The 21,375-nt window shown below is 34.7% G+C and overlaps 2 protein-coding genes across 5 annotated transcripts in view; both read right to left on the bottom strand.

The window, feature by feature from the left end:
- Cda5 (Chitin deacetylase-like 5) overlaps positions 1–12,179 on the bottom strand; it is a 57,120-nt gene extending 44,941 nt beyond the window's left edge. For 2 of the 3 annotated variants that reach the window (XM_070315494.1, XM_070315493.1), the window contains exon 1: positions 11,651–12,179. In XM_070315494.1, coding sequence (XP_070171595.1) covers positions 11,651–11,702 — 52 coding nt within the window. In that variant the 5' untranslated portion in view covers positions 11,703–12,179. Of the gene's footprint in view, positions 1–10,954; positions 11,364–11,650 lie in introns of those variants that run through there. The other variant, XM_070315495.1, reaches the window with a different exon arrangement.
- Positions 12,180–12,885: 706 nt separating this feature from the next.
- Positions 12,886–20,870, bottom strand: Ttv (exostosin glycosyltransferase 1 ttv). 2 transcript variants are annotated; one of them, XM_070315492.1, is made up of 8 exons: positions 19,987–20,870; positions 16,813–17,862; positions 16,515–16,716; positions 16,300–16,419; positions 15,988–16,218; positions 15,630–15,896; positions 15,299–15,549; positions 12,886–15,218 (listed from the first exon to the last, which is right to left on the bottom strand). In XM_070315492.1, the coding sequence occupies exons 2-8, from the start codon at positions 17,694–17,696 to the stop codon at positions 15,038–15,040; spliced, it is 2,136 nt and encodes a 711-aa protein (XP_070171593.1). In that variant the 5' UTR covers positions 17,697–17,862; positions 19,987–20,870; the 3' UTR covers positions 12,886–15,037. The 2 variants fall into 2 exon arrangements, with proteins under 2 accessions (XP_070171593.1, XP_070171592.1); XM_070315491.1 differs by lacking the exon at positions 19,987–20,870 and adding an exon at positions 18,268–19,228.
- Positions 20,871–21,375: the final 505 nt, after the last annotated feature.

The raw sequence follows: 21,375 nt of genomic DNA, 5'->3' as shown, positions 1-21,375 counted from the left end.
TGATGACGCGACAGTAATATTTCTCTAACCGCATACTTATAGTGCAAAATGTCCCTTTTCGTACTTTCTCTCGTAATATACCGATAGGGAATCTCGATAGTCGCGTAACTACTTTTGTTTTGAAATGTGCTAAACAAAGTGCAGATATTTTAATGTATAATTCAAATTTATATAGATATTATCTAATTAAATTATGAAATGAAATTATAATTTTGAATGATATTTCCTGTTAATTTACTACAAATTTTTGGTAGGTATAGGATAACGGTATTATTATTACTATTTTATAATCGAGCTCTTTCCACACACGAATTAAATCAAGCGTAATAAACTAGATAAATAAAAAAACATAGACAGTATAATTAAAATCGTAATATTAATTATACGGATTTCTCGCTAGATATCGTGTTTAACAATTGAATTAAATTGCCCATTCTTCTCATCCGAATCAAACATTTTCTCGAATAATGTACTCCTGTTCGTTTCGGATAATTCACGATTCGTCTTCAGCCAGAGATTTCTCAAGCAACGCAATCCATTTTGCAATGGCAATCTCACCAATTATCTCCCAACAACCTTTCGCGTCTGTGCATCGCGATTCTCTTGGGCTGGGACGTTTTGATTACACGCCTAATAACCGACGCGCAAATCTCTAATGGCATAGCCGAAAGAAAGATCCACCCGTGCGAATCTGAAGACAATTACGCTAGCGATGATTTTTTTTTCATCGAGCGAGTAACGAAAACAGACGGAGGCGGCGATTTCTGCTTCTAATGCGTTTTTAAGATCTTCCTTACAAAGATTTTGAAAGTATCGAGATGCTATTTAAATGGAGACTTCTCCCACTGATAAAGCGGTATAAAAACGAACATTCGCCACGACGGACGTTCCCGTAATCGTCCTCGCGCACGTGCGAAAGTCGCGCAAGTCGGATTTCGCCGTTCTCAATGGAGGTAGATCGGCGCAGCCTACAGAAAAGGTGAAACTTCGTTTCTCGACTACGTCGAGATGTTTTCGAGAGCGTCAGTTTTGTTTATTCTTTTAGCGGGTCGATGCCGATCGATCGATCGATCTATTGATATGAAATTATATATTGTAGTCAATAGAGAAAAATTAAATCTTCTTATTCATTTCAAATTAATCTTCTGGAATATTTGACAGATCATTGATTCGGTATTAATCTGTAAATATATATACGTTCTGAAGTAAAGTAAAGAACGGGGTAAATCACTAGAGAAAAAATATCAAAAGATTATTCGCTTCTAACATTTGCAAAAAAGAGAGAGGAAGAGGAAAAATTAAAATAATTTAAATAATATCTTAATTTGTTATAACAATTTTTATTAATCGGGATATCACAGATGTGGTATCCTGATTAATAAAAATTGACTTTTAAGTCTAGCGTTAAACGAAATGCATTTTAGCATTTTCATATAATATAATTTTAAAACTCAAATAAATGATTCACGTGATGCATAGTTAATTTCGAGCGATGTAGAAGCTAGATGATATAATATGTGATTTAATGAATCGAGGTGTTACGAAATTAAATCAATCGATGAAGCGTAATAGAAGAAACGAAGCTTCGTTTCTAATTACATCGTGCATGTAAATCGCGTGGTTATAAATGCAAACCCGTAGTTTTTAAAAATTTATTATACCGCTAAGAAACTATGTATATTTTTAGCGTATTTATTGATTCCCGTGATATAACGTGACATAATCTCATAAATGATGCAAATATTAACATTCATGACAATAATTTGGCACAGCGGAAAAGGTGAAATATTGATTTGTAAGATGAAATGTAGATTTTCGGTGTGAATTTTGGAATCGTTTATATTACATTTTTAATAGAGATAACTCTTTTTGGTTCACGCGAAGTCACATGCGTTTCGATATTTTAATGTATATCTGGTAAACACGTAGAAAATATATCATAATTTTCGCTTCGGCGAATATGCAAAGGAGGTAAAGAGCTCGTCGAAGGAGAATGTGAAACCTCGTTTCTCGATGCGCCATAATTTTGAGGACAGTAGAGAATGTGGATATAGAACTACGTGTATACGTTCTTAACATAGGGCTTTTGTTTATGTAGACCTACATCAATCGAAATTAAGTATTTTTAAAAATTTTATAACACAATGAAGAAAAGAAATAAAAAAATCTAAATATAATTTATTATGATAATAAATATATTATCTATAAAATTCCTTAAAATAATCGTCTTCATGTCTTCAACAACGTGGACGTAACATGAATTATAAAAATTATATCGTATGACATATCGCAACTATTTGACCTCCATTCGAACTATCCATGCGAATAGACGAACACGCAATGTCCACTATAATCATTTAATTGTAAGATGAAAATGAGCCTCTTCACATTGAAATATTCATGATATTAAAAAGGAGGAAAATAAAGATCGAGTAGAAGAAACATATAATTTTACGCAATTAAATATTATGTTACAAATTAATTGGAAACTTGCACGTAATTAAGCAACGCTTCTCTCACGAGATCGAAAACTTGGTTCGCTGCGAAGTAGATCTCATTTAATGATGCTAAGATCGCACGATAGTTGAGTATTAAATCATTATGCCCCCGGGTTTCTCTTTCTTGGCTGCAAGCGTGGGCGATGGCCCTTTCTGAAAAATAATTCTTGACCTACGACACGAACCTCCGCCGGGGATCATCTGCCAAGGGCAGTAAACTCTCTTCGATGGTAAACCACGCGAGTGAGGATTCGAAGGGTTTTAACGAGAGAGAAGCCCCCCTCTCGTGTGTTTCTTTCATCCGTCTAATTTATGGTAAATGAAAATGTGGTTAACGCGTACATAAAGATCATTATTGTGAAACACAGCCTCGGGCGATGTAATCTATGCGTTAATTTGTAATAAGCACCGAGTAAAATACATCGAGAGATTCTTGATTATACTCGAGCCTGTTTCAATAAAAAAATTTGGAGAACGCCGTATCTTTGATACAAATTTCTATTTTAACGCGTTAAAAGGAATCAATTTCGATTTTTTTCTGTATTTATCTCGCTGAATCATTTTTAAAATATAATTATCTTGAACTATAAATAGATATTTTTATGCATTCTTATTAAGTTGTTAGTAACATCTACCAAACATCAGTTTGGTTTCGTAATATATACGCAATATGAAGAAAGAGAGAGTAATATTGTTTTGCCTGTGTGTGTAAGAATTTAACAGCCGCAGGGCTATTCCCGCGGAATCGGGTATTGTAAACTCTTAAGGATAATGACTGCACAACCCGCGTTATTGCCACATTCGGTATTAACAATTAGTTCTTTCCGAGCGAATAATGATCGTTTCGAATGGTTTACGACGTGAGCTGGGAAGTATAGCGCCTCGGCCGCTTTTGTATGATCCGGTAGTGAAAACGATTGATTATTCACAGCACATTCATAATGAGCGTTAATATATTATCGATACGCCGTCATTTATTGTTTTACCAAAATCACATTCGGCAATCTCGTAGAGTAGCCATAAATAATCCTTTTCGTTCTATTCAATATAAAAGCTTTGTATAGAAGTATATGGCAGTATAGTTTGATTTCTCACGTCATCCAAAAAAACTACTTTAAAACATATATATGTATATATATATATATATATATATTTTTTTTTTTAATTTTGAAAGAGTGCAATTGAAATATGTATTGCAATATAATTGCAAAATACTTCCAAATATTTCAAAGATATAATAAATGAAAAGAGAATATATAACATTAAGAGAAAATAGAGAGAGGGAGAGAATGAAATCTCTCGATGTATACAAAATGTCTTTTTGATGACAGATTCTGCGATCAATTTAGAATCAAGATTTTCTTCGAAAAAATGTCAGTTAATAATTCTTGAGTTATAAACTATTAAGAAAAAGAAGAATTTTTCGTGAAATTTCAGAGAGCCATAAAAAAAAACGACAAAATTCCTTAATAACAATAACCCTCAATGAATTTCAAATAAAATTTATTTTTTGTAAATTGAAAAGTCTTAATAAAGAATAACTTTTGTCGAAATTTTTCCTAAAGAGAAGTTAATTTTAAATTGGTCGGAAAGATCTGTCATTATAAAATGACATTTCTTTTTACGATATCTTACGATATTTCAGATATTCCGTTTAAATACAAAAGTTTTTTAAAAAGATAAACATAACTATCATACGATAAATTTTTATTAGCGCAAATATACGCGCGTCGCTGAATTTTCACGAGCGTGCTTTGCGACTTTATATATTTTATCGTTCACATACCGCGAATGTTTCTCCTCGGCGTCGGCGAGATGGGAAGTGACCACTCGCCAGGGATAATGGACGGGCGAGCAAAAGAACCGATATCGGTGGATTGGATACGGTAAATTCTCCGGGTAATTGCCGGCGGGGCGAAACCTACGGCGGGTGGATAAAGCGAGCCCCACGCGGGAACATAATATACACTCACGTACGCGATAAATCCTTCAATTGCCATACGAAAGAACAATCTGTATGCCGACATGCGCGTAATCCCGCGGGATATTACGGTGGTGAAAGAGCACAAATTAAATTCGATGTAAAAATTATATAACTATATAGTGTGACACGAGTAATAATACCGATTAATCGATTACAGTTTGAGACATTTATAAACAGTACAACTTTATTTCAGAAGATTTATAATTTTAATTTACAAAAAGTGTCTATTTAATTTTGTTTAGAATATCTTTTCATCGTCAATTGTAGATATATTCTTATTCAAAGTGAAATATTATATAAAATTGCTCTATATTTCTTCATCGAAATATAAACTTTGATAATAAATAAAAAACTAAGAAATTGAAAAAGATCATTGAATTACTTCAAAATAACCGCTTGTCCGTTCAATTTTCTTTCCTGACTGTAGATATATCATACTTTTTTAATACAATACGGACTGGGAACATAATAAAGGAGATATCTGTAGGGCATAATGTACGTGCACCCCGCGGTAAAATCGCCCGGTAATTGCAACACGTATATACATGTATGCGTTTACCGATGGAATACCCAGAGAAGGATAATAATAGCCGCGGAGTGCTTTCAGAGAGCGACATAAACGGATAAAGATTGAATGAAATGCGGCGCCGCGGTGGTCTTTATTTCTCTGCATCGCGTATATTCGTTTTCTCTATGCGATACAGATTGAAGAAAGAGAAACAAAAAAATAAAGAGAGAAAGAGATTTATAGTTTAATTCTGTAGCAAGTTTCTGCGTGATCATCAAATCATTGTATCATTGATAATTTGCTATAGCTCATCTCTTTCCACGTGATTGCTAATTTAATATATTTCATTTGCGAACTTTTCTCATTTATATAAATAATAATACAGAATTGCGGTAACTAAATGTTAGAAATAAAGATTCGAAAATATAAAAGATACTAATATTTTACGTTTTCATTTTAGTCATATAAGATATCGACAATAAGTTTTTTATTTGTCAGAATTTCTTTACAACAAGCTTTAGGCCTAAAGCTTTTTTATAGAACTCTTGATCCAGAACACTCAAGAAAATGTCAGAAGAAGAAGATGTTTTAATATTCATGAAAAGTGTGTTTAAGTTTTCTCATTCGAGAACTGTGAAATATTAAAAAAGAATTTTTCACATTCAAGAATTAAAATTTTTAAACAGATTTATCATGAGTTTCCAAAAATATTGTCTTCTCTCTTATATCTTCGATGTTGATGAAAATAAAAAAAATATTATCACAATTTCTGTATATGATAAGAACGTATAATCGGCTCATCTTTGAACCCTTATATTTTTTAATAATCTTCAAAATTCTTTTTCAAACTATCAGAATTACTAGAAGTTAAAATTTCAGCAATATTAAAAAGATTCTTTGGGATAACCTGAATTAAAATTCAGATTCTTTCATTTTCATCAATCATATCAAAATTCTGAATGTAAGATGCAGAAGTAAAAAAAAAAAAAAAATTAAAGTTATCTTTTTTTATATACATGCAAAGATATCTCTAGCAAAATAGATACATATCAATGGGGATATCCCGCTTTACGAATATTACGCTCATGTTCAATCATAAATTCCGGTGTCGTACTTTCTGAGCTAACGTTACGCGATCGTGCGAACATAGGAGACACCCGCGCTCGCAATAAATCTCCTTGGTAATTGCAGTACGGCTGTGGTTGCGTGGGTGCTGATGGAATCCTGAGCGCCGGGCAATGGGCCGGGGCGTATTTTTCAAGAGCGTAAAGCTATAAGAGCTTCAGCGAAGGCTCGCGTAAGAGCATCGAGTCTCTTTCTTTCCTTTTCTCTCTTTCAAATGTCGTTAAATCTGTCGTTAATATGAGGACGAAACTTTGTGTCTAGCTCATCATATTTTATTGCAAATTCTAAATTCTTCTCTTGTGCGATCAATATCGTTTATCTTTATAAGCTTCGAGTTAAAATCGAAATGTAATTAAACTGTGAATTAAAATCTAATCGACGTATGAAAATACGTATTTTTAAGATGTAAAAGAATCACTTGTTAACTATAATTAAATTTTTCATAATTGCATATATATTATTTCTCTTTTTCTACTATGCACACGTATTTAGAGAATTTATATAGCAGAGTATGAATAAAACGCATTTCTCGCCCCCTGGTTCTCTCTCTTTTCGAGCCGTGAATATTTTTACCTCAGCATGAGCATAGCCGAGAATGTAAGGATTTTTTTCATGTCGGCGGATAAAACGTCGAGGACTGACCGTAATGCAGGGTACATACACCGCCGGTAAATTCTCCTGATAATTACGAAACGGCGCGGATACTCTCGGAATCCTGGAGAAAAGATAATAGTCAAGAGGGAGAGAGAGAGAGAAAGAAGCGTTTTTCAAGCGCATTTCTCTCTAACATCTATTTGCGCGAGTACCTACCGAGAGAGACACGGGGACAACAAATCCACACGAGCTTCAAGGTATCGATTTTATTACTTCGCGCGACCGTAGTTCCATCCTGTCTGGGCCGTTCGGGGATATGGGGTATCCTGCGTGTGGGTAGCATTAAGGATCGTAATTTAACCAGCTTAAAAAGCAATGATTTACGATCGCGCGCGTGTGTATAAATGTGTGTGTGCGCGGCGGGTGTGGGCAGTTATGGATTGATCGATATGCGACGTGATGAATTATATCGATTTTATTTATCAGCGCTCTTCGTTGTTAAATACAATAAGTGAAATTATTTACAAAGGTGAAGGTATACTCGGAGAAGATGCGAATATCAATAATCCAGAGATGAAAATCGATAGAATATCGATAGAAATTAATAAAAAATAATATAATGCATTTTTAAAAAGTTTAAGAAAACAATATTATGAGTAATATGATCTTAAATACTGCGTAATTTTATAAACAAAAACAATTTATATTGATTCTCTGGAGGACAGGATATATCTTGGTTTGCATTGCCTCGAGAAGTGGCGCTATAATTCTTGACTTTTAGAAAGGATAACGTGACCGCTTAGAGAGGTTGTATGCAATCTCTGAGAAGCCCTTGACGCCGAGATACGCCGGCGACGTGTAAATTATGGGGCGTAGACTGCATTCCGACTGCTAAATTACTTTGCTGATGCGAGCCGACATCAACGCAAAACAGGCCGCCTACGTCCCATACCAGGTCCATTTCTCTTATATGTATATCACTCGAATGGATATATTTGATGTCATATGATTACATCACATTAAATTGTGGGATAATTGTGATGACAAAGAAACGTCGTACAATTATTATGTAATCTTTTCGTTACGTACGTGAATCTTTTATAATAACTAATACGTTTATATATGTGTTCTCTCTCTATTTAAAAAAAAAAATGAGTATATTTAAATATATAAAGAATATACGCGGTAATCATCTTTTCGCATGCAAAGTATAATAATTTGAGAAATAAATTAATAAGTACGCTATACACGAACAGAGAACATTCGCCAAGAAAGCCAAATGTTTTAAATTATAAAAAGTATAAAATAATATTCATCGTTAAACAAATTTTGTAATGTCACATTTGCGATTTATAAAGCGAAGAATAAGAATAAATGTTTCAAGAAAAACCAATTATCAGACGTATTAATCACACGATAAACGCGTATTAACAAATTCAAAGATAAAGATGTATAAGATAATGTGGATAAGAAAGAAACCATGAAATACTTTGGACGTATTTCAATCACAAAATCACTGACTCGTAAAACATTTTTATGGTCTCAATTAATCATTATAACACAGTCAACAATGCAACTGAGAGACGACGTTACGATGACATTTATAACTCACATTTACAAATCACGTAATGCCCACAGCTTACGAGTACGAATTCCAATATTTAGCTATCATTTCTATTAATTGGTGATTTATTACAAGCGGTCGCAAATCAATTTAAATACCTGTTTCGTTTGCACATGACCGGAGGTTATATATATATATATATATATATACATATACATATATATAATTATTACCATAAAATAAAATATCTTCTTTCTAAAGAGTAAGAGACCGAATGCCAATGTATTAATTTCGATGTAATACTTTACGATAGCTCTTTTTCTATCTCGCATTTTCATCGGCGCAACATGTAATATGTATTGGTTAAAATCAATTTATGCAAGAGAAAAGAGCAATTTAGAAAATTTACGCACGCACGTATCTTTAATCACGTGCCGTTGCATATCTGAGGATCGCGCGCGATCAGCAAATTTCTCCTTTCTCATTATCTCATCTCGACCTGACGCGATCGCGACAACGGATACGCGTCTTGCGGGACGAAAGATGGGCCTTCCCTTCCCTCGCTCCAACCCCTGCCACCCTTGTTAACCGATGGGAACAGATTTCTGATTGCGTCTCCGCCGACTGCTGAATGCCGCCTGCGCACGGTGCAACCGAGCACCTCCGGCGAATTTCGCAAGCGGATCATTTCCACGCCAAGCCCGTTATCCACCGTGTTACCGAAATGTAGCACAATACCACGTTAACATTCTCCTTTGTTCGAATACGTGATGCGGCGACCGGCTTCGCGTTCGAGTCCCGCGCGAATCCTATGACCTATCGAAAGCTTCGCGGATGGCGACAAAGAACGGCTTTATGATCACTCTCATCGATTACGCAAACCCGGTCACTTTCGTCGATTTCGTCCAGGAAGCCCGCGAAATTTATTCGGTACGATGTTATGTTAGTAGACGGATCCGAGCGGTATAATTTATGCGTAGATCTCTGATTATAAATAGAAGAAAAATATGAGAAATTTCCGAGCGCGTTAACAAGTATATCTGGTCAAAAAATTTTGCAAATCTAAGGAGATTTGTATCCTGGAGTATCTTACCCGGAAGATCTTACTTTAACAAAATAAAAAATTATTTCGATGAAAACAATTCAACCATCAAATAAAAGAATTATAAGAAATCAATAGTTATCGCTTTAAATAATTATTATAATTTAATTAAATTGTTATGATAATTAAAGATTAACATGCATAAGCAAAATTGTGTTTCAGTTGTTCTATTAATAACCATTGTTTTTTTTTTTTTTTTTTTATACAAAATGTATATTTACCAAGTTGAAGCTTTAGCCATTAAATCAATATGCATACTAATTTTAATAATTTCGCAATTATTAATTTTATAAGTGAAAATCTCTCATTTTTACACGAAGCAATTATCCAGCATTGTGTTGATTTCTCCACTTGATAAACGAGTCAATTTCGTCGAAATAATTTTAATTCGCGGCTGCTAAAACAAAACTCCCCAGAAAGACCAAATGCGATTCGCGATGGATCCACAAAATTTCTTAGGGAAATACATTCGCCCCGACCGATTCTATCCAAGCTCGGCCAACGCCGCGGTAAAGTTTCGCAAATCGGTCGTTTCGCATGCGAAACCGACCTACCGTGCTGTCGGATTGCAAAAGTTCTCTCCTCCTTCTTATAGACAGAAGAGAGGACGAAACCCGCGGGAGATTCCTGTCTTTGGAAATGTTAAATCATTGCCCGCTTGTCACGTTAAGAAGAAATATCTTTGGCGGTTCAACTCTATGTATTGTATAAATTTAATTGCTTAGATTCTTCACTCGAGATGTCTTAAATCTCCTTATCGCAGATCGACGCTAGATAATCATAATTTTTTGTTCATTCTTACCGTCTGACAGATATCTAGTAAGTAAGAAATCATTAACGCGATGTTATTACAACGATATTCAATAAAATGTAACGTTAATTAATTTTTAATGTTGTTCCAAATAGAAACTTTAAAGTAACAAATTTAAAAAATAATTTCCATCATATTTCAAAAGCATTTTTACAATATTCAAAGATATCGCATTATTAAGCAATTTTTTCAAAATATTTATAAAATGTAAGAAAAAAGTAAGATTTCTACATATAAAATCGATCTTTTCAAACTGTTGAATTATTATCTTTTTTTTTTACTGGGAGTGTCTTCGAGTAACAATTATTAAAATGATTTTTCAGAAAGAAAATTTTGAGAGGAATATATATTATTTAGAGAAATTGTTTTTGATTTCTGAAAGATGTATTTGCATTTATTACTATCTTAATTAATATTCTCTTCATTCGAGTCATGCTTGCTATTTCTTAATATCTCGCATATACAGAAATTCATATCTTAAACCTAAATTCATTCTGGGTAATGGAATTATATAATTGCAAATGCATTCACGCATTCCGGTACAGTGGACCCGAGTGAATACATTCGAATCGAAAGTAACTAAATGATATCGTGTTCGATAAATCCTTCGCGCGCGCTTAATACTTTGATATTTTTATATGGAAAGATATTCATTCCGCGAATTTTGCTCTGAATAACGAAAGTGCGCAGTATATATCGGAGCAAACAAATCTCGACTCGAAGGATTATGCGCGCATGAGAGAGCGCGTTTGAAATTTCAAAACTTACCCGTGCATTCCCATGCGGTGCCCAACATTGATCGCCCATACAGGACATTCCCGTCGACCAAGAAGGCACGAAGGCGAGAAGAGAATTTTTTAACGCAACGAACAGCGGCTACCCTCGGGCGCACCCCGGGGGATCGGCGGGCGCATTAGCTTGATTTCCGCGTGTGTGCCAGTTATCCAACGGCGCGTGCAAACTGACATTACGTAAACTGACATTTTCGCGGCTAATACGTGCGCGAGCGAATGCGCATGCGATTCCAGCGACCTCACCGCGCGACAGCCTCTCCCGCGCGCCGCGAACATTTCTTCAAAATTCTACCACGATAAATCGGACGATACAACCGCGCGAAAGCGCACCGTCCCTTGGGCTTTTCGCATCGATTTTCGATTATTGTTATCATAATCGCGTAATGGAAAATATCGGAATAACGAATCTGTTTCGATGGACATTTTAATAGATGGAATTTTAATGCGATTTTATGTTACATTACGCTTTGAATGCTGGCACAATTTTTTATTCTCTTTTTCACAGAATATATGGAATATTAAAAAGGAAAAAATGAAAAAGAGTACGTATAAAGCGAGACTCTCGAATGTAGATTGCATTAATTAAGCTAGTTACATTTTTTCTCGACGTACACTTTGCCTCTTCGTACGCGGCGAAGAGAGAAGGAGCAATTGAAACTGTAAAACTCACCCACTCTCGATACGATCGCTAGAATCAGCAACACGCTGTTCACGATTATCATTTTCCCTCCTGGTTGATGGATGATGGCCAGTGTAGAATCTCACAATCGGAACGTTGATTCTCGAAGGATAAAGAGCAATTGGTCAGCGGCGATGTCACTCTCCTCTCCGTACGCGCGAGTCTCACACTTTCGTCTGAACTCAGGAACGAGCGGAATTGGCGCGCTTCCTTTCGGCGCGAAGTTTAAACTCGCTCTCGATCCGCGTTCGAATTCGGTGACGACGCGAACTGATTTTCGAGCCGACAATCGTCACACTCTGAATCTCTATTTTTCTTTTTTTCTTCTTTTTCCTTCGAAGCGCGCCGAACGAGATGCGCCTACGAAAGCCGCAATGCAGCGCCGTTATTGATAGAGCCGCGAATGCGCCATGGACGTTCGCAGAACATATGCTACGGTCACGAGGAGAGAAAGGTGACTGCGGGTATAACACAGGCGAGGCGTGCTCGATACCTCCTATCTTCTTGGCATAGTCACCTTTCTAACTGAGCGCGGCAATAAAGAAGGGAGTCTTGATGCCGCACCACCACCTCGTATCGCCCACTACCTCGGTCGGACATTCACGATCACCAGGAATGGAGTGGGGACTGTTCGGCTGGTGGACGCTCGAAATCCGCCTTCCTGGAATTTTTATTTTTCACTTCTCCCCGCCGCATTGTTAACCCTGACAAAGACGGAAGAGAGGGTTGCTCTCGGATGAGACTCGTTCGCCAATTGTCTATTTATACTTTAATCGAAAGAGGTCCTTTTACGTCCAAAAAAAGTTTCCTTTTGTAAATATTTTTAAAATACAACTTAACATTCTAAGAGAGAGCTAATATTTATTGTGCTTTAAAATTAAAAGAATCATTAAGTATATAAACTAGTAAGTACAATCAACAGACACTAATTTTTTCATTTAAGAGATACAAAAATTTGTATATTTATAATTTAAAACTTTTTGTCTATTAATAATTCTACGATATAGTTATGTTAATTTATCATTATTGTAAATTTTTAAAATAATTTATTATTATTAGATTTCACAAATATTTGTACCAATAATCATCCTCATTTTTGTTCTCTTAATCTTTTCATAATTTTTATCATTACAGCGAATTTATATGAAAAAAAAATTAATTTTGGTTATAATAATAATTATTATCTTCAAACACAACGTCTTTTTTATACAAAACAGTTTATTTCTTTTCCATATAAAATGACTAATACTATCTCTTATTATATATTACGTTATTTTTTGCGCAGTACGATTATATGGAAAATGTTTAACTGATCGGAGTGAATCACTGCCTCATATCAAATAGGATCAAAATATCCGCGATCATTGCATAGAACTATTTCTTTTTGTACAGAGATTATGCTCGTCTTCAATGATCAGTCCAATGATGATTTAAAATATATTTGTATAGGATTGTTCGTCGAATCAAACGATAGATTATTATATATCAAGAGTTCTATATACATCTAGATACTAATTTACAAACATTTATCAATTGATATAAATCAAATACGATCGATAAAATAAACCAATTTATAGAATAATAATGAACAATGATTACAATATTATATAAATAAAAATATAATACAGATTTTAATTAATTTGCGATCGCTAATGATTGCAATGCAGATATGCTCCATAAAAAAAATTGCAGAAATATATTATAAAATATATAAAATAAGAATTATATAATTATATAATAATTATAATAATTACATATATGTATACACACATATAATCATATAAATATAATATAATAGTATAATTCTCTTATAATTATAATAATTAAAATTTTTGTGATTATAATTATAATTCTTATAAGAATCTTACAATTATATTCTTATATTCTTATAAAAATTATATAAACCTTCTTCAATATTCTTCTCGATTATGAAGCATACAATAATTAAAAACATATCACATACAGATAGCTTCCGTCTTCGAAACGGATAAGACAAATATAGATGCCATATTATAACTCTTCTGTGAAGGATTACATATTATTTCTCCCATTGTGTAACAGCATATATCGGTGTAAACGACTAGATATTGTTGCGACGCCTTGACAGAGAAATTTTCCTTTTTTTTTTCAAACGTGTTCCTGAGAACTCGGCAGTATTTCGAATAAAATCTGCTAAATTGTGAAATTTTAAATGCACTCATAAATCAGTGCAATCAGTAAAATGCAATCGTAAAATAAACAATACAACATATGCGCTAAATATTGTGCATAAGTTGAATAAATTGACATAATCTCTTTGTTGGGTACAAAGTGCTTATAATTAAGGTCGCATATACGAAGTATAAAAACTCCTCTCTAAAAGAGAGAAGAAAGAAAGAGATTAGTAAAGCGACGCTATAAATCATACGTCAAACTTACTTGATATGAAGAAAAATCGATATATCAATATATATGTATAATATATATCTCATTAAATCCTAATATCTTTACAATTGTTTTAAATATAAACGAATCTTGCTCCTCTCTTCGCGTCTTTTCATGATACAAATATTGACTTTCACATCACCACTACTAAAAGCACTTAACAAAGTCTATTCTAGACTTTTTCGATTTTTTACATTTTTCAAATCTAAGAAGGATTATACATTTATTCGGATAGAAAAACATATGCAAATCTCCATGATTAAAAATATCATTATACATACAAACGATATTTGTTTGTTTCTTGTATGTCAAGCATTAGCAAGATAATCAATGTATGAAAACATACACATCAGAAAAATTTGATATTTGTTTTTCCTTCGTTTTTATTAAACCGATTAAATGATTCTATCAATTTATCGAATTAAATTATTCCAATTATCAGTGTGTGAAAAGTTTAAGCGCTTTTGTTAAATAATTTTTTTTCTTATTAATAATTATAAAACGATTTGTATGTACATCAATTAAATGCTGCTTCGCAGCAGATAATAGCTATGCGAGACATCATCAGAAACTGCATCGTTACAATTCTACAATTTGTACAAAAGTACTCACAAATAAATCGCAAGATATCACTGTGTGTCCTTGCTGGAGAACGGACTTTGATTTACTGCCCGATGACATTCATAACAGCGTAGGTCGTAAACGCTTAAATGTTCCTCATATATTTTACTTTTGCACGTTTGCACAACGAGGATAATAGATCTGATTTTTTTAACTGTACTTTTTTGTCGTTTTTCTGTTTCTTTAATATAAACTTTCTATTTCAAATACACAAAAAGATAAGTAAATTTAAAAAAACAGATCCAGTATCGTATCGCAAAACAGATTTTGTGTCTAGCGCGCTTGTAAAATAAAATAATAGCGCGCAAAAATTCGAGCATTGCATGTACAATCCTAATTGCTAACTAATTCAATTTGCCTATATTTCTTACGCAGATTACTTACAGAGTCTTTGAACAGAACGGGATCCAATCGCATGTTAGATCGCAACAGAGGCATATACCCAAAGACAGCGACAAACGTATTCATACACGTTTGTCGTTGTATGAAATGATCTGGATCGTTCCACGGGGATCTGAAATAGAAGCGGCATGTGTGTTAGAAATAACGATAACGATAACGATGTACATAGCCGCAACGATAAGCAACACCCACCTGATTCCAGCTACCGAAGTGTCCTTGTATAGCTTGCGCTGCGTCACTTTGATGGGCGGTCTTCGTGTAACGTGACTCACTAGGAAGTTCATAAGTATATCCTCGCAATTCTGCGATTGTTCCACGGTCTTATGGAGGGTCGAGCTCAATAACTCGGTATACAAAGTATTATAGTAACGATGATAGAAAGCGGCACCAGTAAGAATAATACTATAGTCATTTGTCCATTTACTGGTGTAACCCCAGGAACGCTTTGAACATAAAATCAAAGTAAATTCAATTAGAAAAAACAATAAAAATTAGGCAAAAATAATGTTGGCTATATATATACCTTTGAGTCATCCCAATAATGAGATCTCGCTGGATATCCTACTATTCGATCGGGAAACGATCGCCAAACCGTAAAAGCGAAGTCAATCTCGTCGGTATTTAGAGTAGCATCTTCATCAAGCGACAATATGGCACTAGTTTTGATTAACGGATGAGGATAAAAACGTTGGGATATACCGTCAACCGTGACAATATGGATTGACGCTTTAATACCTTGCCAACGTGGTTTTCTTGGCACCGGAATGTCCGAATTCCACATAAGTATTATCTTAAATAAAATAAGATTGTTATAATATAATAAAATAATATTACAAAAGAGAATATAACAAAAAATACATTGAGTAAGTAAATAGACTTACCTTATCTAGATACTTGCTTTTTGCGAGACTCCGAAGAAGGCGATAAAGAACTGCAGTAGATCCCAATTGCGAATAGATTATGGCAGTGAAAGTGTTACCAGGGTTACTGTTTGAAAAGGGAAGTTCTTGCTGGCTATCGGCGAATTGTGGTAAAATCACTAATGCTCCGGGACTGGTATTCCAGATAATTCTTTCTCGCATGCCTTCCCATGGCAAACGTTCACGAATATTCTAAATTGATTATTATAATTAACAGGAAGATCTTTCTCAGAAAGAAAATCCTAATAAATTGCAACAAGATCAAGCAATTACCTCAAACGCGGTGAACACAATCTTCTCGATAGATGAAAAATACCTCTCCCATAAGAATTGCGTTTGCTGTCGTAATTTAAGAATTTGTACATTAGATACAGATCGTACTATATCTGGAATCTGTAAAGTTTATAGAACTTTATTATACTTTTCTCAAAACAAAATAAAATTGTATTTCAAGATATGCTCGAATGCATTTTTGGATTTCATTGTACTTGAAGTAATAATCTCTCATCGGAAAATATGGCAGCCTGAGTCCAATCGATACGCTCGTGAAAGGGAAGAGCCCAACCATTACTTAAAATAACTGGAATACATCCCGCCCGCAAAGCTTCTAGAAACCGAAAACTGCCTAATCGTCGTCCTCGCGGAACCAGACAAAATGTTGCATTCATTAATAAAATCTCATAGTCGTACCTGCAAAGAAACATACCATTACATATTGGTGTCAAATAATATTATTAATGTGCAATCCAACAAACAATTTTAATATTTATACAAATAGCTACTTACGTATCGTATTCCTGATTATCTTGCTGACAGTGTTCATCTTGAAATTCTCTCCAAGCTTTTCCATGACGACAAGTCGTAACAAATACTAAATCTTTGCCATTATGTAAGTGATAGAGAGCATTTCTTGTCTCAGATCCAATACCATGCACATATCGTTTCCCCTTAAAAGCTGCCACATATTTCTTATTATTGGGAAAATTATTTTCTAATGCTTGGCCGGATTCTCCACCGCGTTCTGGATGTTGTTTGCCAAACAAAGGTATTGACACGTCAAAGTCTGGCCTATGTCTAAAAATGGACATGCTGGCTTTAGCAAGCATTGCGTAACCCACATCAAAAGCCAGCGATTCCTCTGCATAATCGGGCCATGTACCAGAGTATAAGTTAAATATTAGATGATTCCTTCCATTATTCCAATATGGCAGATGCAACAGTTTAGAAGGAAGATTGTGTACAAATTCAGTGGATAAGGGATCTCTATCTAACGTATCGAGGGCTAAGACAAATATACATGCCCGTGCTGGGTCTGACGTATAATATCTCGATTCTGTGATAACATTTAATATTTTTTGGTATAATGGACTTATCGCTTCCTCAACTGGATACACATATACGGTGAAACCTTGCTTGCATCTAGTAAAGTCAAAGCAGGTTTCCATGCGACAATGCTTTGCTCGTTGGGACATAGCTAAAGTCCCACTGGATGTCTTTAAATCTTTGTCATAGAATTCTTCATTTAGACTTAAATATGAAGGCAATCGCTCGTAAGGCAACTGAGATCTGCCTGTCCATTTTTCGCTTTTCAAACGATACCCGCCGAAATAACAGTAACCAAGAAACGCGCATGTGACAAACAATAATAGATAGCGTTTCTTGGCTTGCATTTTCAAAATTTACAGTCAGGTTATACAAAGATATATGATGATTCTAAGCATTATTTTACCAATATAAAAGATCTATATATAGTCACAAGCACATTATATATATAACAGTTACGTATGCGATTCAAAAATTCCTCCAAAATGTAATCACACTTGCTCTTTTGTATTGCTGTAACAAAACAAAAGGTTTCATATATTAAATATATTATCTACATGTTTATTGAATCCATATATTTACTTGAAAGAATAAGAAGCAATATCAATAAATTTTAAATCCACCAAATTTTAAGAAAAAAAACCTTATAGGTATACATTTAAAAGAAGGGGATAATGTATAAACATTGAACATTGTCATAAGAGGAGTAATGAAGCATTTTGCATGTAAGCGCACTATTATTATAATAACAAGAATGGTAAATATATATATATATATATATATATATATGTATATGATATTTTATTATATGACACACATTATGTTCTATCCCAACGATAAACTGTAATCATAGAATAATAATCTCGAACATTTTTTATACAGATGAAAAATGAATACAACTTGGAGTGAACTTATTACCTGTTTGAAACGGAGACATAAAGTAGCTATCGACAGGAAGGGCTCGAACGGCTTGACCTTCGCAAGACACATGACGGACCGTGCGAAATGTGATATGCCGTGAGTGGAGAAATTTCACACCGTTTAACACCGTTTACGCGCAGTATTTTCGACGATACTTGAGATGCGTCGCGCGTAAATACGTACGTACGTGATACGTATCGTACCGTTAACTGCTGCGGAGATCCGGAGATAACCTATAAGAAGCGCGATCCGGAATTCGCGCGGTCAGCGATCGCGTCCGATTCGATCCACGTCGCCGTCGAGCGGCACGTACGGGCGTCGCGACTCATCACGATCTTTTTACCAGCGTTACACGATATCCACGAGCACACCCCCATATCGACGCATCGTTAGCTTGTAGGTTAGTTGGGAAGCGCGGCGTACAACGTCGTCGGGCCCGCCGGCGGCGATTTTACGCCCATTCGCATTTTCGGCCGGTGACGGATCGACACGCGTGACATTGATCGGCGAACTCCCGCGGCTAATGCAAGATCATTGCACGCCGCGGTGCATCGGATATAAATTGGTTTAAAAAGCAACGCGAATTACGTGCGATGACGTTGAAACGATTAGACTGGCAAATCGTCTATATCTCCGATTCGCGTACTTGACGTTCGCTGACGTTCGTTGCCTCGTGAGAGCGACAGGCGAAACGGCGGCGCGACGCGCGGGAGTTTGACAAGGATTTTCTTATGAAACGATTTTCCCTTTCACAAATGAGTTTAAACAGAATGGAGATTTATTTTTTTTAAACTGCAGAATCGGAATATATCGATGCTGCGCAAATGTATATATAAAATGTATCTGACATATCTAACGCATATACCGATTTCAATTACTATATGCTCGTAATCTGTTTAAAATATTGAATATACTGTTTATGTATATAAAGAGTTTTCTACATAGATAGGGTTTGATGCTATCGTATTCTTTGTCAAAAAATTTATAAATACCATTTTCCAAAATTTTCAAAAATGCAAAGTTTCCGAGATATCTTATTTTTTTCTTATTTATTCTCACAGTTTTTTAAAGTCACAAGCATGTCGATATATTGTTTTCGCATTTATACTCTATGGTAGTTAAACGTGGAATATAATGAAGGAAAAGAAATATTTTATTTAATATCTGAACCGGAAAGCACATTTTCCATATTTTTATGTCAATTTAACTAAAATTTTTCCAAGTGTTTCATTATAAAAATGTGAAACATTAGAGATAATTATAGATAGAGTTAGATTTTTACACGAAGAATCATTCAAGGGAACAGTAAGAGAAGGATCAAGAAGGAGCAAGTGCACTGTATTAGCGAATGAAAAAATGAGGTATCTCAAAAACGTTGCATTTCCGCAACTTTTGTCGAAAAAAAAAGATGTTAATTTTTTTATAAGAAATGCGATAGTATCGATCTATGCTTTATATAGGACACTCTATAGAGAAAAAAATATTGTTATAAATATCGCGTTAACTTTGTGCCATCGTGTCAATCTTGTGCAATGACGCACAAGGTAGTTCGTTACTTGACATCGCAGAAGCGGATGTAGGCGATTTGCAATTTAATAACTATATTTCTCGTTAACACACATACACACGTATCAATGAATCGCGAATGATAAGAAGAGCGAAATAATTTCGCATATCGACGATCGATGCTAAATTGAACAACTTTCGGATACTTACATATAATAAGGCGGATCTATTCAAGGGATTATCTTCCCGATAAGTCGGATAAATTGCAAACTCTTTCAATTCTCGTTGCTGGAACTCTTCCTTTCATAAAAATCAACGCGAATCGCAACGAGAAAATATCAGCTGATGTATGTCAACTCAAAGGGCTACCTATGCTCTGCTCGATCTAACCCAGTGGATACTCTTTATTGCCCCTATTTACCCTTTATGCCATTAACTACTGTGCCCTTAATTACGAGTAAAGAAAAGTATTTTAAACGAAATAAAAGTAGAGGGAAAAAATTACTTTAATTAATTGACTAAAATTAAAATCAAAAAATTAAAAATTAATTTATTAAGTATCTTATTCGCTTCGTATCTTCGAAACACAAATATTCGCCTGGAGAAACGCTCCGTCATCTTCCTGATGCCGATCGTGTCGTACTGGATTATACTTTGACGTGCATAAACGTATATAAGGCCGTGTATGAACGTCGCACTTTAAATACAAAGAATTATGAAATATTTTATCGACACAACGCGCACTAATACACATATATATGCATATGCTCGATTGCTTAATAATATTCGCGAGGTAAGCTCTTTTTTCCAATCACGATGAATTTGTACTCGATTACTGGTTTTTTTTTTTTTTTTTTTTTTTTTACGCAATCGCGGAGACCACTTTGCTTGCGGACAGATCTTTGCTTTCTCGCTCGCTCGTCTTTCGATCGGATTCGGTGGAATTCTCTTCGAACCGTCTTCGTAAGCTTTCGATGAGAGAAAAAAAAACGAGCGCTATTAAATTGGCTATCGGCTATTTAATTAGCGTGATAAAAATTAATGTGTCTGAATACGAGCGTAGAATATGCATCCCGAACGCGCGCTTCGAGTCAAAGGTATCGCTGTAAGTTAAAGAAACGCAGTTAGCTTGGGATATTAATAAAAAAGCATGTAGCTGTCAATTAGACGATTATCTATCGTGCGATCTTACAAAAAGTTTGTTTGGTCAAAGGTGAAGTACGCGACGCGCGATTCCGCAAATTTAAATGCGTTTATATTATCTCTAACGAGAAGGACGACTATAAGATATTTACTCTTATAATACCACTGCTGTAATATAACTACTAATACGTCAACAATTAAGTTACTTATGGAACTAAAAAAAATAGCATATATAAATGTTATTTAGTCACGATATTGGAAAGTCAAATTGTACGTAACATGAGATCAGCGAAAATTGACTATCCTGGTCTTTTTTCGCGTAATTATATATTCATCATGATGTAAATATGTATATAATATATAATATTTCGAAGAAAATTTTGGAATTTGCCATTAATATTGCTGGTCACGAGATTATTAGCACAATTTGACCGAGGACGCATTAATTGATATATC

Source organism: Polyergus mexicanus, unplaced genomic scaffold (genome assembly GCF_030449975.1).
Source record: "Polyergus mexicanus isolate NDT 795.1 unplaced genomic scaffold, iyPolMexi1.0 SCAF_2, whole genome shotgun sequence".
Taxonomy (NCBI): Eukaryota; Metazoa; Arthropoda; class Insecta; order Hymenoptera; family Formicidae; genus Polyergus; species Polyergus mexicanus.
This window is presented reverse-complemented; position numbering and strand designations above follow the sequence as displayed.

What these genes read in the sequence shown, in the direction of transcription:
- Ttv (XM_070315492.1), bottom strand. Translation starts at nt 17,696, where the DNA reads ATGCAAGCCAAGAAACGCTATCTATTATTGTTTGTCACATGCGCGTTT. An exon ending in GATAATCAGGAATACGATAC is followed by an intron (nt 16,717 to 16,812) that starts GTAAGTAGCTAT and finishes GTTTCTTTGCAG; the next exon opens with GTACGACTATGAGATTTTAT. An exon ending in ATTATTGGGATGACTCAAAG is followed by an intron (nt 15,550 to 15,629) that starts GTATATATATAG and finishes TTATGTTCAAAG; the next exon opens with CGTTCCTGGGGTTACACCAG.